The sequence below is a fragment of the Salmo trutta genome, chromosome 15, assembly GCF_901001165.1.
Source record: "Salmo trutta chromosome 15, fSalTru1.1, whole genome shotgun sequence".
Lineage (NCBI taxonomy): Eukaryota > Metazoa > Chordata > Actinopteri > Salmoniformes > Salmonidae > Salmo > Salmo trutta.
The window spans coordinates 15,967,254-15,985,287 of NC_042971.1; the positions used below are offsets into that span (position 1 = coordinate 15,967,254).

General features: G+C 41.9%; 1 protein-coding gene across 4 annotated transcripts in view; it reads left to right on the forward strand.

Annotated features, from left to right (window-relative positions):
• Nucleotides 1-1,430: 1,430 nt before the first annotated feature.
• Nucleotides 1,431-18,034, forward strand: part of LOC115148553 (folliculin-interacting protein 1) — a 31,825-nt gene continuing 15,221 nt past the window's right edge. For 2 of the 4 annotated variants that reach the window (XM_029690536.1, XM_029690539.1), the window contains exons 1-3: nucleotides 1,431-1,655; nucleotides 13,103-13,232; nucleotides 15,026-15,175. In XM_029690536.1, the coding sequence (XP_029546396.1) occupies nucleotides 1,567-1,655; nucleotides 13,103-13,232; nucleotides 15,026-15,175 (369 nt within the window). In that variant the 5' untranslated portion in view covers nucleotides 1,431-1,566. Of the gene's footprint in view, nucleotides 1,656-9,210; nucleotides 9,442-13,102; nucleotides 13,233-15,025; nucleotides 15,176-18,034 lie in introns of those variants that run through there. The other 2 variants (XM_029690537.1, XM_029690538.1) reach the window with 2 other exon arrangements.

Genomic DNA, 18,034 nt, shown 5'->3' on the forward strand with positions numbered 1-18,034 from the left:
AACCAAGTTATTTTACTTTGCAGACGAGAAAGAAAAGGACACATTCTTTCAAACATTGTGGCAGAGGTACTCCTCCCTGTAAGCATTCTCTCTGAATGGTCAATCTGGATGAGTCGCTGTCATAGAATGTTGTTTGACTGACCATGGGCCTGGTATTTTTCGCCACCAGATGATATTCGCCAATGTTGGTGTATCTTCGACAGATGCATTTGAAGATGAGGGTGAAGCTGTTTGGTATGCTCACAATTTCTACACAGGATGAAGTCTTGCAGATTTTTGTAAAAAAAAAAACTGTGAATTCCACATCCTCGGACTCTGTTTACCCTGCACTGAAATGTCTTGCAGAAATATGTCATTACTCGAAATGTCCATTAGAGGTCATGCCTTTCTCATGAGACCTTTCATCATGTCCTTTCAAGCATTTCCATGAGTAGGGCCAGGAGCTTTTCCTGACTATTGTGACTGGACCAGGAAAAACTTGTGGCTCTATTTATTGGCTGTAAATTGGGCTCAATTCCTGCCACCCTATCCATGAAACATACTGTTTTGTTATAATAATTTATAGTGATGGTTATTGAGTATGATTAATCTGCTGCTACATCTGTTTCTATTGTTTTTATTGAATATTGTGCTTTATTCACTCTGCAGTTCCAGAACCAGCTGTGCAAGGTGTGCTGGTTCCACCCCTCCAGGAAGGAAAGCTACCACAACTTGTTAAAGCTGTCATCAATCGAGGTGAGAAAGCAAACAAACCACATTGGCTGAAGCTCATATATAACTTTATTTTACCTGACATTTTCACAACACATTCATCTCACAAGGCCCTGTAAGCATGTTTTGAAATAGTTTTGCAAACTTGTAATTCAATACACAGTTGTGAAAGCTATACAACACTAATGAAAAGGCAGTTTGTACATTTGTTTTTTAATTATTTATTTTAGGGCAATTCTGTAAAAAAAAAAAAAAGAGAATGTTTTCACAGTCCATGTACAGGTTGTCTGTTTTTTTGTTTTTTGAAATAGAAAATAAACATTTATGAAATTATGTTGCTGTAATACATAATGTACATTGATTTTGTTTAACTAAATACACGGATAATATTACCACCCTGTTGGGGAAGAGCTGGTATTTGAGCTATTTGACATGTGACATACAGTATGTTTCAGGCTAGGAATTGAATATGAACCATATTTAACTTATCAAAATATGTAATCTTCTACGATGTCCTGGCCTGGGATATATATGGATTCTTTATTATGTTTTAGGAGTTTTTAATGTACATTTTATTTCGTATCTCGACCAGATGGTAACTTTAAGCCAAAACATCAACACAGCGTTTCTATTGACCACGTGGTACTTGGCCAAAAATATCAGCCAATCAAGTATTTTCGACAAGGAGCAGTGGATCATCGTCCAATCAGAAACATGTAGTGGGTTTCCAAGCAGCTCGTGTGACTAATGCTTGTCATATGACTCCGACACAAATGGAATTAGTTTCAAGGAACTAGCGTTGCTTTTGGATTTAAAAGAAAGTGAGACGTTCTGTACCTAAATATTTGGTACAAAATGCCTCCAACTCTTTTCCATAAACTTTTTAATAAAAGAAATGCCTTTTCGCCGCCCCCAAGATGCAACAAAGAGGATCCCGCGTTCAGGTACGTGCGCATGCTATCCATAATAAACTAGCTAGCTAACGTTAGTTGAGCAGCTCGTCTTGTGAAAGAGGTGAGCGAAAGGTCCGGAGCCTTGTGTTAGGATACTGCTATGCAATCCGTATTAGCGTAACTAATGTCTGATGACAGCAGCTGAATGCGGCCCTTATTGTTGCCACCGGCTAGCTAACGTTAACCCACCTTGTGAACTCGCTCGAGGAACATGTTGGGTCTTTTGTAGAAAATAAGGCAATGCCGCCACTCTTGGTGGAAATTGCTTGAAGACGTTTCAGTAACACGAGACAAAGCAAGTGTTAACTTCTAATGCAAATGTTACTCATTTGTGCTGGATAGGGTGTTCATAATTGGGGTGTGTTACCGTGGAATAAATTGACGATTTTTAGAATTCATAACTATTCATAACTAGCTTGCAACAATTCCAGATTATTATCGACACTTGGTGCAATGTACAACGGCGCTGCATACATGCTACTGTACCAATGATGTGTGTGTGTGTGTGTGTGTGTATATATATAAATCATTGTACAGTAGCAGGCATTGAGATGTGGTCACAAGCCAGCCAGTCAACCAGGGGCAGTATGTGCTCTGTGCACGTGACTGTTCAATGGGCCTATGACAAATGGATGGCTGGCAAGCTGAAGCTGCTCTGAAGGCTCAGAAAATACTACATTAGTTGTGCTATAGTTTCTCTGATTGCTCTGAAATTACAAAGCTTTTGATATTTATCTTCTGTTACTGCGTGTTGGGAAATCATTTTATACATTCTTTAAAAATATAGATCTTATGAATTATAGGCCTATAATTTTAAGAGGGATGTCAAAGAATTCAGGTGGATTCCATTTATATCTGTCACTCATGAGAACCCATGATAATAAATACCCTCCCCTATATGTGTCAAATCCACATTCATAAAGATGTCCAGGCTGAAAGAGCGATGCAGCGGAGTTCATTTCGCACTGGCCCCCCATCATGGCATGGGTTACTATTCCCTTTCTGGCTCGCACTTAAGTACGTTTCTTTGCACCCAGGCTTCATTCATCAGACCCGCGGGACTGATAGTTCACTTTAACACACGCACTCAAGCACGTTGGTGTCTCCTACTACAAAATTATTGATTTGCTTATCTGACAGTAAAACTACTCAGATACTGATACTGGACTGACTATAAGAATACTAGGCAGAGCAGCTGGTTGGTTGACCCTCTGAGGAAAACCCTTAACAGAGCTCATATTACCCTGACTCCCTGGCTACGTGTGACCAAGGGCAGTATACTGTATATCGCTGAGAGATACCTGCCAAAGGCTTTGTTTGCTTCCCAGCCTGCCCCGACTGCAAACAGCTTCCTTCCTGTACCACAGAACAACACACACAACCTTGAGTCAGAACTCAAAACACACTGCTCCTTCCCCAGGCAGAAAGTATTCACACCCCTTTTACTTATTCCACATTTTGTTGTGTTACAGCCTGAATTTAAAATTGATTAAATTCAGATTGTGTGTCACTGATCTACACACAGTACCCCATAATGTCAAAGTGGAATTATGTTTTTAAACATTTTTATTCTCCAATTTAAGGGAAAGAAATGTCTTGAGTCAAGTGTTCAACCCCTTTGTTATGGCAAGCCTAAATCAGTTCAGGAGTAAAAATCTGCTTAACAAGTCACATAAGTTGCATGGACTCACTCTGTGTGCAATAATAGTGTTTAACACATTTTTTGAATGACTACATCATCTCTGTACCCCACATATTCAATTATCTGTAAGGTCGCAGTCGATCAGTGAATTTCAAACACAGATTCAACCAGAAAGACAAGGAAGCTTTTCCAATGCCTCGCAAAGAAGGGCACCTATTGGTAGATGCCTTATCCCTTTGATATTCAATATCCCTTTGAACATGGTGAAGTTATTCATTACACTTGGATGGTGTATTAATACACCCAGTCACTACAAAGATACAGACGTCCTTCCTAACTCAGTTGCCGGAGAGGAAGGAAACCGCTCTGGGATTTCACCATGAGGCAATGGTGACTTTAAAAGTTACAGAGTTGAATGGCTTTGATAGGAAAAAACTGAGGATGGATCAACATTGTATTTACTCCACAATACTAAACTAAATGACAGAGTGAACAGAAGGAAGCATGTACAGAATAAAAAAATATTTCAAAATATTCCATGCATCCTGTTTGCAATAAGGCAGTGAAGAAATTAACTTCATGTCCTGAATACAAAGCATTATGTTCAGGACAACACATCACTAAGTGCTACTCTTCATATTTTCAAGCATGTTGGTGGCTGCCTCGTGTAAAAATAAATTCTAGTTGAAAACCTGGTTGCTCAAATCCAAATAATGTTGTTGACTCGCCATTTACTTATTGGCCAAAGCATACATTAGAGAAAAAACACTCAGTTCTAGTGAAGCACTGATATGACATTTTTGGCTGATACCGATATCTGATATTTTCCTTGCCAAAATAAACGAAACTGATAACCGATATTTACAATTTTAGCGGCTTTCTAAGCGTTCTAGTACAGTTAAATAGTTAACACACACACATCCGGCCATGATTGGGATTCCCATAGTGCGGTGCACAATTGGCCCAGCGTCTTCCGGGCCATCATTGTAAATAAGAATTTGTTCTTAACTGACTTGCCTAGTTAAATAAATGTTGCACACACCACACTGACCAAAAAGTTATTTTGTTGGCATTTATGCATGTTCCCATTACCAGTAAAACATAGTCATAACCTATTTCTTTCATTTTACTTGCTGTGCTCATTCATTTGTTCAGTTGTTTCATTCTCAACCAGGACTTCTATGGAATGCTGTTCAGGTCTTTGCGTGTCAACAAAGATACACGTCAAATAACACTATTTGATGTGTCAAATAATATGACATCTGTTTCAGTAGCTATAGTTAGCTAGCTAACTATATAGCTAGGTGTCATCTAAAATAACCCTAATTTATAAGACAGTTCTTATTTGATTAATTGTGGTCCGACCCATCTATGTGAAGTTAGCCACAATGGTGGACTTTGCAGATCGCCTTCAAAATAAAAGTATGGCATAAATCTACTATTTGTATTCATTTGCATTACTGTCAATGACATTTTATTTTGAAGGCAAGCTGCAAATTCCACTATTGTGCCTAATCCTTATTGTGGTTAGCTTCACAACACAACCCGGTGCGGTCGAGCCTTACTAGCCAGATGAAGCTAGCTGGCTGCTTATAACGTTAGCTTTGGGCAACAGGGTTAAGTTGCGGTCATGTACCTACGTTATAGGTATGCACGGTACCTTTGACATCAGGTTTTGCACAACGGGGCGTTAAACTAGACATCCGATGTTGGCGTTTTTTAGCTAATATCGTCCGATTCCGATATGTTCACCGATATATCGTGCATTCCTACTCAGTACACTTGTTTTTGAAGCAAACCGTTTTTTTTAAAAACGGTTGAAATTTGCTTAGATAAGGCCACATCTTATCCAAAGAGGATGATGTCATTATCGGATTAGTCAAGCAATGTTTTTCTCGAGGGAAGCCAAACTTTACACTCCTTCGTCAGTGATTTGTCAACAGTAGGGATTCTTCAATGAAGTGTTTGTCATTCAATGACACTTTATATGCAACAAAAAATTACTTGAGAAATACTGCACCAAACATCTTAATGTAAAATTGCACCACCATGATTTCTTCTGCAAAAAGGTGTAAATTCAGGACAGATTTCTTAAGTTATCTCCGATTAATTCTGAATATTTTGAGGAAGTGTAAAGATGGACCAACACTACACGGACCACTTTTTTCTTGTTTTTCAAGCAAAGGAATATAGTGACAAAGCAAAGGACAGAAACGACTCAGACTTGTGAAATTATCAGTCTGCATTTATTGCTGTTATGGTAAAGTGCACTAGTAGTTCCATCGTGTGTTTCCAAATCCTGAATCCATCCATACTATTTGACTTGGTCCTTCCGGGCTCAGGCAGACTGCCCCAGTGCCCCCACATGGAAGCTAATTTGAATATCCAAGTGTATGCCAGTTTCATTGGATGAGCTGTCAAAGCAGTTATTTTTTTATTTACCAGTATACTCCCAAACCACTCTTTCCTAACAGGCCAAGCAGAGGCACAGAGAAAAGCTGCTTTTTAACATCCTGAGTTATATTTTTGGGGAAGGACATCTATTTAATTCATGTTGTAATGAATTGTAGGTAATATTTCATCAACATTCTCAAACACTGGACAGATACTTTAAGTTGTAGTAGTGGAATGGTTGAGAGAGGAGAACTCGAGGCTCAAGTTCCCTCTGCACATAGTTTCATAACAGTGTGTGTGTCATGTGCGGGATGTCACAGTATCACTTCTATTCCCTAGTCAGTCACAACCTTTAAAAGTAGCTTCCAGGTTAGATGAGGGAAAGTCGTTGCTTTTTTTTTTTTTTTTTTACATCCAATCTCCTGCTTCTCCATCTTGAGTTGTGGTTTGGCTACTTTGTGTTTTTTTTTTTTAAGTGAGTTAGTCTAGTGAGTGTGTTGCATCTCATCAGGCAGGCCAGTGGTCTGTAAGACAGCTTGTCGACATGTTCTTCCTATCAGTGCTATTTTAAGTGACCCAAGAGTTCTCAGAACAGCAGGGTCATGGTAAAGATATATATTTTGCGTAAAGGACCCTACCCTGTCTTTACCTATGGTACTGGCATGGTAAGTACTAATAGTTGCCTATGTCTTAATGAAAACTTTACATTTGATAGCCTAAATCTCACACAAATAAGGCTATTCAGTTATGTAGCCTACTAGGCCTATTTCTTGAACTCTTCCAGGCTCTCTTAGTTAGCAGCACACTCAAGGTTTCCTCATAAACCACATCAAAGCCTTTGAAAAGCTGGTGTTTGAATGGTGTAGGCCTACGGGCATTTATCCTAGATTTTAATATGCAGGCCTAAAAGCGTCTGCATGTTTCCCAGCTGATAACAGTTCGGAACAGTTTGTGCGTATATTATGACACATTTTATGTTCATTTGGTCTTCGGCAAGGTTTCTTTTCGGTTGTTCATGCACATATTTTTTCTCGAGGCAAGCTGAGGTCGGCAGCCGACCACGTGCCTTCGTCTGTGATTGGTCAACAGTAGGGATTCTTCAATGAAGTGCTGTCATTCAACGAATCGTTTTCATGCACTTTTTTAATTTATTTTTTACTTGAAATACTGCACCAAACATCTTAGATGGAAAATTACGCAACTAAGATCTCCTTAGTCAATTAATGACACATTTCTTGAGTTATCTTAGATTAATTTAGACTTTTTGAGGAAGTTCTCTCAGAATGGACAAACAGTACTATTGGTGTTTTAAGGGCGTATGCGCGCGCACTCACTCGTTCGTTTTGCCTTGCCAAGTTCAGCAAGGCGCCAGCTGAACTGAAGCATGCTGACGGCTTAACTCCCCTCAGAATTCTAACCCTAACTAAAATACCAACTTTGCCAGAAACCCTTTTTGCTGTTTCTCAGAATTGGCAGTCAGAGCTTGTCCCAAATTACACCCTATTCCCTATATAGGTTAGTGCACTACTTTTTGACTAGATCCCAATGTGTCCTGGTCAGAAGTAATGCACTACATAGGGAATAGGGTGCTATTTGTGTTGCTGTGAGTCATGGAACTGGGCTTGTGGTATCAGTAATGTTTAAGATTTTACTGAGTTACAGTTCATATAAGGAAATCAGTCAATTGAAAAAAATTCATCCGGCCCTAATCTATGGGTTTCACATGACTGGGAATACAGATATGCATCTGTTGGTCACAGATGCCTTACATTGGGCCTCAGAATCTCGTCACGGTATCTTTGTGCATTCCAATCATCGATTTTAAATGCAATTGTGTTCATTGCCCGTAGCTTATGCCTGACCATACCATAACCCCACCGCCACCATGGGGCACTTTTAACGTTGACATCAACATACTTCTCACCTACACAAGGCCATACATGTGGTTGAGGTCAGTTGGACATACTGACAAATTCTATAAAATGATATTGGAGACGGCTTATGGTAGAGAAATGAACATTGAATTATCTGGCAACAGCTCTGGGGGACATTCCTGCAGTCAGTATGCCAATTGCACACTCCCACAAAACATGAGAAATCTGTGGCATTGTGGTGTGAAAAAAAACTGCACATTTTAGAGTGGCCTTTTATTGTCCCCAGCACAAGGTGCACCTGTTTAATGATCATGCTGTTTATCATCAGCTTCTTGATATGCCACACCTGTCAGGTGGATTAATTATCTTGGCAAAGAGGAAATGCTCATTTAATTAGGGATGTAAACAAATTTGTGCACAACATATGAGAGAAATATGCTTTTGTCAATCATGTTCATGTGTAATGTTACACCATAAACTGATATGAACACTTAAAGGCCTCTCGGAATGTAATCTAGGCCTAGCCTATTTAGTTGAGTCCCATATCAGTGATGTGTCCCATATCACCTGACTACCTACTTTCTTTCTGTACATTCTGGCAAAACAGTGTGAGACACTCAGTATTGTAGGGGCTTTCAGACAGCCATTTCTTGGTCTAGAACTGAAGCACAGAATTAGACCTAGTCCCCTTGCACTCAGCTTTTACTTTAGAGTAGAATAACTATTTTCCTCCGAGATAACGTGAGTTTGGCAATCATGTAACAGCAATAGTATTTCACAACGTTACACCGTTCTTACACGTGTGATGCAGCATGATCCACTCAGTCATAGACACACAGCCCCTGGGTTTGTGGTTTCCTCTGGCATCCTTTTCATTGAACAATCAGGGGTTGAACTTGGTTTGACGAGAATGTGGATGTGATCCACACACTCATGGGTCATGTGATTCATGGAGTGGAATGCAGAAGTGAGCGGTCACCTGGCTGAAACCAAGGAAACACAACAGGTTGTGGGTCAGGTGTCCAAGTTAGTCAGCCGTGGTGGGGACTTGGAAGCTTTCAAGCTTCCCTGCATTTGCATCTTGTGGCTTCTCTGGGGCTGTTGAGAGAGACTGGAGAAAGGATCCCCCCTTCCTCCAGCTCCCACTGACCCCTCCCCAGTTCACAGACTCAGTCACTGTGTTTTTAGTTTTAGCAGGGAGGGTATGAGTGTGTTGCCCATAGATCCAGTTGTGTGTGTGTGCGAGATGTTGTTTGTGTGTTGGAGTCGGTAAGCAGGTGTCCTCTTTCACCCATAAGAAAGTGTGATTAGGTTATTCTTGCACCCAGCGTCCTAAAGCAGGGTTTCATTTTCAGCCCAGAGTGTTATAATATAGCCTAGCTGGACTGGTTCACCAGAATACTTATCTGGAAAAGTACCCTCTGTGTATTCAAAAACAACCCCCATTATCAGACAGAGGAAAAGCGTCACAGCTTAGGTTGATTGTTTATGTAACATGCATGTTCACCCCACTTAGCTGCCCATCCCACAGTGTCCCAATGGCCTCTGCAGCGTGTGCCTTTCTGGTGGGAGGGAGGGCTGTTTTGCGGTCACAGCGAGGAGGACATATTATTCCCTGTGAAGACCTCCAGTGGATGGCTGTGCCTGTCACTTTCTTTAGTTTCAGAGGGTGACTAGACTCCCGCCCAGTGGGCAGCGGCAGTGCCGGGATGCCTTTGTCCAGGCGCTGTCCAGCACAGCGCAAAGATCACCTGACAGTCTCATGTTGTTGTGTGAATTTAGTTCAGTGCTATTCTTAGCCACGCAGTGGATGAGAGGGCAAGGAGAGGGCTGGGGGAAAGACTGGCAAATGCACAATGATGCCCAGGTACCTAGTAATATTTAAAACGGCTTGCTGCTTGTGTGCGTGATTATTGCCAGGTGTTTGTGATACTGTTCAGGATTTGACCGTGTTGGATTTGAATGTGGTTAGAATACTTAACTCAAGGTTACTTTCAGCTTCACGGAGAGAGCTGCAGCTGTGTGTCGCGGCGCTTGAATCTACTTGTTTTTAAGTGGCGCAAGGCTGTATATTTTCACTATAATTGTGGTGACAATGTGCTGCTGTGTTATGTGATGTGGTGATTAGTGCTCTGACAGCTTGCAGTTGCTTCTCTATTTGGAACCAGTGTGGATGCAGTGTTTACCGCCTTTCAGTCAAAGGCTGTCCGTCTTCTGTAATTTTTAGGGAGTTTACTTTGGCACTGCAGGGCTCCGGCTCACACAATGCTTCTTTGTAAATTGTATGCTCTGATTGATACAGCTGAGCTATAAGGAAATTGTTGTTGTTATTACAAATGCCCTAGTCTAAATAGTACATTTGAAACATTCATAGATTTAGGGATAGAGAAACACATTAAGAGGTGGATACTGCAAGGAAATTAATATGATGTTTATAGGCCTTTTTTTGTAGGCTATTTTATAGGCTCAGACCGAATTGAGGTCAGCACTGTGCTGCTGTATGTAACAGTCTTGTGTGCTGCTGCTTTTATGAATGGCTCCTAATAGCCAACTGTCACAGGGTCTGTTTCCTTGTTTCTCCCCGCTTGCTCTCTGTCCCTGATTGATGGATGCAAAGTTCTTAAAACTGTTCCACTTTCTCTCGTCTGCTGACTTCTGTTCTGATAAGATGGAGAGCTGCGTTGTCTGTTATCCTCTGCTGAAATAATTTGCCAAGCTCATTATGTTTTCGTTTTTGTACTCCCTTCTGTTTGTTAGGCTGAATGAATCCTATTACTAGCTTTAGCTAGACCTAGCCTATATGTAAATGTATCATGCTAAGGAGTAATGACATGGTCCTTAAAACATATTGACGGGCTCTAGGCCTGCGCTACTGTCATTTGATCCTGTCATTTAGTCCATACGGTATGATCCTGTCATTTAGTCCATACGGTATGATCCTGTCATTTAGTCCATACGGTATGATCCTGTCATTTAGTCCATACGGTATGATCCTGTCATTTAGTCCAATTATAGGACACTTCCGTTCACCTACTAACAAATTGACACTTCTCAACTACACGACGACACACGAAGGAGAGAGGACCGACTTTTGCCCCAATGAGAAAAAGTGAATGCCTCATGCATAACTCAGAGCCAACATCATTGATGACTTGGTTGTCTGAGGGGAATTGGATGTTTCTGAACAGAATATATGGGCTAGCTATGGAGAGCCTGGAGTATAAGAGGCTCTTTGCATCCCAAATAGCACCCTAATCCCCATATAGTGCACTACTTTTGACCATAACCCTGTGGAACAAGTAGTGCCCTATGTAGCGAATAGGGTGCCATTTGGGACAAAGGTGCGGTAAGTTTGACTAGTCTGCTCTTTCCTACGCTCTGCAATGGGTAGGGGAGTGTTCTTGGCCTGCCATGGAATGCTGATTCCCGCCAGGGTAGGTTTTGCTTTCAAAATGGACAACTTTTGCACATCATGAATGAGTCCAAGGATGATTACTTTATAGGATTTGTGTACCATCACCTCATTCGCTTTCAAGGTTTCTTTTCTTGAATGTTGTTTTTTGTTTAGCCGACCTCGATTAGTGCTGTCATTGAGTGAAGGTTTGATGGGCACATAAAGGGAATATTGTACTCGGACGTAGAAGTTATTGTGAGGACCCTGATAATTAATCTATTTCAATGATAGACGTTATGTTAGGCCGATGTGATACGAGCTAGGCTTGGGGCAGTATCCAGTGTCATGCTTTCCTACCAACCTTGTACCATACTGGGATATTCGGTAATATTGGCGCTGAACACAAGGGGCCCGGTTTTCAACCCCACCGAGGCGCTAATCCGAAGGTTATCAATGCTAACAAGTACATGTAAAATCCCGTAGAGAATGCTAACTAAATTCAAACAAAGGCATTGCAAACATTGTATAGTTTCTGACCTAAACTATACAAGTAACTGAAAAATGCTACTCAAAGTTTGCAGCACATACAAAACAAATATTAAACAGCAAGGCTCTTGGTTCAGGAGGGGATTCTCTGCTGTTACCAAGCAAAGCTTGATTTTGGAAGGACTGTAGCTAACCACTTAGCTAGATAGCTAACTAGCTAGATAGCTAACTAGCTAGATGGCTAACTAGCTACTAAATTAGCAAACCAAATGCACAACTGCGGAGCATTTGGCATATTTTAGACCGTTAACTTAATAGTAATAAGATACCTGGCTGGCAAACATTTAGTTGTGAATTCCATACTGTAACTAGATCACCTGGCGCGTGCAGCACAACAGTGGGTGACAAACAAGGCTCCGGTCTTTCGTCGTCGTGTGCCTGTAAACAAACACCACGTGAGGACTTACCTGGGGACGACAGGTAAGCCTTCTAATAAACAATGGTCACAGGTGAAATGAAGAACACAATCGTCTTTATCTTCTGAGGTACTGCACAAGTTGACTGCAAGTATTTACTTAAAAAGTGTCTGTAAATATTCAAATGTATTAAACTTCAAAGAAATAGTTTCAACGGTATTGACGGTGTTGAAAAAACATCCTGTGGCTTTTTCCAAATACCCCGGTGTGTGTGTGTGTGTGTGTGTGTGTGTGTGTGTGTGTGTGTGTGTGTGTGTATGCAGTGTACCACCCAAGCCCCTAATACCAACGATATAAATTATCAAACGACTTGAGATGAGCAATGGACAATTTGATTAAAAGTTCCTTTAGATTAGAGGCTTAAGAAGAACTAACCCCCCACCCTCAAGTGAATGAGGAATGTTGGTTATACTGTGACTGACAACAGTGTTTTGGTAAACAGCACGTCACACAACGCACTTAGCCCAGACCAGTACACATCCCTGGCCCTGATGGACAACAGTAATGCAGAGAACACAAATACCAGTGGGCTGTGACTTAGGGTATTGACAGTGAGCTAGGACAGCTAAGCCCCCTCACCCCTCCTCAAAACAGTGGCATTTAAGAGGACCCCTCCTCACAGACTCCAATAAACAGCTAGAAATAGGCTTATCCACTCCCTGCTTCCCATCCCTCAGATTTGAGAAAAATCCTCCTCTGTTTCGTCTCTGTCCATCACTTTTTTTTTACGGCCCTCCTAACCAAACAGGCCCTGTGGTGGAGGCTTGGGGGGGGTGGCCATAGCTCTCTCTGCTTCCCATCAGGGAGGCGGCAGAATGAGGGGAGGAATGGCAGCAATGGCATGACGGGCAGGCCCACCGACCGAAAGGGCTGACCGCTTAAGAGGACTTATTAACCAACTGTCAGTCCATCACTGTGAACCTGTTTTACTTTTTATTATAATTGATCCTTTATTTGATGCCGTTTACCTGGGCCATTATGGACCTCTGCTTGGTTCTGGTATTCTGACTGGGTGAAGACAGGTCTGACTGGGGAATGTCTGTCTTTACGTGCTGCTGATATTTTGGGAGTCAGTTTGATAGTTTGAATAACAGGTCTACATTCATTGCTAGTAGTGCCAGCATAGTCATATGCTTCATGCTTGTTCCCCCCCCCCATCTCTCTTTCTCTAGCTGGTCATCCCCACAGCTGGACCCTAGCCAGATCAGATTGATAGTGTACCAAGACTGTGAGCGACGGGGGAGAAATGTCCTCTTCGACTCCAGTGCCAAAAAGAGGAGTGCAGAGGAAGCCCCTGCCTCGGTGAGTGACACTTTGGTGAGGGATATGGGGGGCGGTGTGTCTGTCTTGTCTGGGGAAGGTGTTTTATGAGGCTGTACACCATAGTGGGGGAAATGGGTAATGCTGTCTAAAGCTCCTGTGGCTGTATTAGAGATGGCTTGACTGGTTTGAACTGGACCTCTTATCTCCAATAATAATAGCATCAGCTGACACCCGCCACCGATGTGTAAACATTCCTCCAGACTCACATGACCAGAGTCTCTATCACACATCTTCAACCCTTTTGGCATTGCGCTGTCATGGGTTGCTGCAATGTACTTTGGTGTTGACAACACCCCAACTGCTTGACCTGTATCACCCTTGTGTCGAAATAGAACATGTGTATTTACTTTAACAACCTATTGTAAATGTTTGCATTAAAAAGCAATATGAGTTTATTGGATAGGGGCCACAATTAGCTAGGCCTGTCCATGCAACAAGTGTGGGTACTATGTTAGTCATTGCCATTCAATGCATTCTGCAGCATGATTAAGGTTTAGATCGCTCCTGTGTGACCCCTGTCACATGATGGGTTTTTTGCCTGAGGATATTGTTTCTACCTAGAGAGGTGGAGAGCAAGTTAGAGTGTGAGTTAGCTTGAGAGGGGGAGAGCTAGAGAGGGAGGGGGAGGAACTAGGTTGTACAAGCTAGAAAGAGGGTGAGCAGTGAGTGAGCTCGAGGGGGGGAGGGAGTGGGTGCTGCAGAGAGAGAGCGGGAGGGAGGGAGGGAGAGCAAGAGTGCGGTTGCAGCTCCAGCTCACGAGTTCCTGAGGAAGTCATATGACAGGCACTCACATGTACCAAGCCTTTGTGTACTCTACCAGGGTGTGGCGAGACATTTGTTTGATGTGAGCCATTACTAAAGCAAAGCAACACACGCAGTCCAGTATAATAGGGTGCCATTCTCTGCAGACAAATTAAGTCACATCACATGGGGGGATAAGATTTGTGTTTTAATCTGTATGGATTTAAGACGAACAGAAATAACTTTGAATGCTCTGACATCAATCTCATTTCATGAGATACAGAAAGCCTCTATGTTGGTTGTGTTTGCTTAGAAATACGAGATAAAGCTTTGATAATGGCTTGATTTTTATTTTATTTATTATTTACATTTAACGTCACTAACACTTGTTTCTTAGGAAATTCCTCAATGCACTGTATTTGTTATTATCATTATTTAAGCAATGTATGTCTATAAACATCAATCATTCAAACATGAACAGAAGAAAATTTTTGTCGCTGTATGCGCATATATTTTTGGAGCGAAGATTGTACCGCTAAACTCTTGAATTCCATCCGGGTGTGTGTATGTGTAATTATGCTGTCAGATAATTCCTATTAATGTGCCCTCTGTGCAAAAGATATCCAGTGTTTATGTTTAAAGATCAGTCAGAAGCTCATCAAACTTAGGACAGAGGCAATATGCTTCTTATTTATGTGATATGCCATGACAAATACTAGTGTTTTTTTGGGGGGGGGGGGTGTTATGCGAGAAACTCCAAGGAAACGCCTTATTCTACAATACTACTACATACATTACATGACCAAAAGTATGTGGACACCTGCTCAAACATCTCAAAGCAGGGCAAACATTTTACGACTCGATTTTATACACCCGTCAGCAACCGGTGTGGCTGAAATAGCTGAATCCACCAATTTGAAGAGGTGTCCACATAATTTTGTGTATGTATGTATGTATGTATGTATGTATGTATGTATGTATGTATACGCATTTATGTATGTGAATGTATTATTTGTTTGGTCCTCCCCCAGCAGAAGATGTGCAGTAGTGAGGCCCAGATGAAGGTGTTTGGGAAATGCTGCCAGCTGAGGCCTACAGGGGGCAGCTCCAGCTCTCTAGACAGCTCCTCCTCCTGCGCCTCCGAACCCCGGGAACCCAGGGAACAGGGCCTGCGCTTCCAGGTGAGAACATACTGTTGGATAGAGAGGCGCACTTGGCTCAATGCCTGTTTTGGCATGCGAAACACCATTGGAAAGGAGATTTAACTCTCTAGTACATCTCTATGGGTAAGAATGGTCCCTCTGACACCTCACACGCTGTTCGGATAGATGGGCCACAGCTCCTCAAAGCATACCACTGAGAGCTATTTCATGATCAAAAGACACTGGCTTGAACCCTAATAGTTTGACATAAAGGGTTTCCCTATTGCCTGGGGCAAGTAAACTGAACAGTCACTCATGGACAGGTGTTTTTTTTATATATACATAAATACATACATGCATACATACACACAGTTGAAGTCGGAAGTTTACATACACTTAGGTTGGAGTCATTAAAACTCGTTTTTCAACCACTCCACAAATTTCTTGTTAACAAACTATATTTTTGCCAAGTCGGTTAGGACATCTACTTTGTGCATGACACAAGTAATTTTTCCAACAATTGTTTACAGACAGATTATTTCACTTATAATTCACTGTATCACAATTCCAGTGGGTCAGAAGTTTACATACACTAAGTTGACTGTGCCTTTAAACAGCTTGGAAAATTCCAATGATGTCATCGCTTTAGAAGCTTCTGATAGGCTAATTGACATAATTTGAGTCAATTGGAGTTGTGGATGTATTTCAAGGCCTACCTTCAAACTCAGTGCCTCTTTGCTTGACATCATGAGAAAATCAAAAGAAATCAGCCAAGACCTCAGACTAGACCTCCACAAGTCTGGTTCATCCTTGGGAGCAATTTCCAAACACCTGAAGGTACCACGTTCATCTGTACAAACAATAGTATGCAAGTATAAACACCATGGGACCACGCAGCTGTCATACCACTCAGGAAGGAGACGCGTTCTGTCTCCACGAGATTAACGTACTTTGGTACGAAAAGTGCAAATCAATCAATCCCAGAACAACAGCAAAGGACCTTGTGAAGATGCTGGAGGAAGCGGGTACAAAGTATCTATATCCACAGTAAAACGAGTCCTATATCGACTTAACCTGAAAATAATCCAGACTACGGTTTGAAGCATGGGGGTGGCAGCATCATGTTGTGGGGGTGCTTTGCTGCAGGAGGGACTGTTGCACTTCACAAAATAGATGGCATCATGAGAAGGAAAATGATGTGGATATATTGAAGCAACATCTCAAGACATCAGTCAGGAAGTTAATGCTTGGTCGGTAATGGGTCTTCCAAATGGACAATGACCCCAAGCATACTTCCAAAGTTGCGGTAAATGGCTTAAGGACAACAAAGTCAAGGTATTGGAGTGGCCATCACAAAGCCCTGACCTCAATCCCATAGGAAATGTGTGGACAGAACTGAAAAATCATGTGCGAGCAAGGAGGTATACAAACCTGACTCAGTTACACCAGCTCTGTCAGGAGGAATGGGCCAAAATTCACCTTATTGTGGGAACCTTGTGGAAGGCTACCTGAAATGTTAAACAATTTAAAGGCAATGCCACCAAATACTAATTGAGTGTATGTAAACTTCTGACCCACTGGGATGTGATGAAAGAAATAAAAGCGTAAATAAATAATTCTCTCTACTATTATTCTGACATTTCACATTCTTAAAATAAAATGGTCATCCTAACTGACCTAAAATAGGGAATTTTTACTAGGATTAAATGTCAGGAATTATGAAACTGAGTTTTAAATGTATTTGGCTAAAGTGTATGTAACCTTCGTGTGTGTGTGATTGCGAAAATAACCGAACTGCAACGACTTCCAGTAGCCTACAACTGATATTTCTGGTTCCTCCCCATATGAGTGAAAGACAGACCATTTATGGCAGTCAGGCAAGTTGAGCCTGCTCTGAGAATTGTTTTACGGATCATTTCTTATTTGTACCCTATGTGTTGGTGAAAGGCAGGCAATACAGTGAGGGGAAAAAAGTATTTGATCCCCTGCTGATTTTGTACGTTTGCTCACTGACAAAGAAATGATCAGTCTATAATTTTAATGGTAGGTTTATTTGAACAGTGAGAGACAGAATAACAACAACAAAAATCCAGAAAAACGCATGTCAAAAATGTTATAAAATGATTAGCATTTTAATGAGGGAAATAAGTATTTGACCCCTCTGCAAATCATGACTTAGTACTTGGTGGCAAAACCCTTGTTGGCAATCACAGAGGTCAGACGTTTCTTGTAGTTGGCCACCAGGTTTGCACACATCTCAGGAGGGATTTTTTCCCACTCCTCTTTGCAGATATTCTCCAAGTCATTAAGGTTTCGAGGCTGATGTTTGGCAACTCGAACCTTCAGCTCCCTCCACAGATTTTCTATGGGATTAAGGTCTGGAGACTGGCTAGGCCACTCCAGGACCTTAATGTGCTTCTTCTTGAGCCACTCCTTTGTTGCCTTGGCCGTGTGTTTTGGGTCATTGTCATGCTGGCGTACCCACCCACGACCCATTTTCAATGCCCTGGCTGAGGGAAGGAGGTTCTCACCCAAGATTTGATGGTACATGGCCCCGTCCATCATTCCTTTGATGCAGTGAAGTTGTCCTGTCCCCTTAGCAGAAAAACACCCCCAAAGCATAATGTTTCCACCTCCATGTTTGACGGTGGGGATGGTGTTCTTGGGGTCATAGGCAGCATTCCTCCTCCTCCAAACACGGCGAGTTGAGTTGATGCCAAAGAGCTCCATTTTGGTCTCATCTGACCACAACACTTTCACCCAGTTGTCCTCTGAATCATTCAGATGTTCATTGGCAAACTTCAGACGGGCATGTATATGTGCTTTCTTGAGCAGGGGGACCTTGCGGGCGCTGCAGGATTTCAGTCCTTCACGGCGTAGTGTTACCAATTGTTTTCT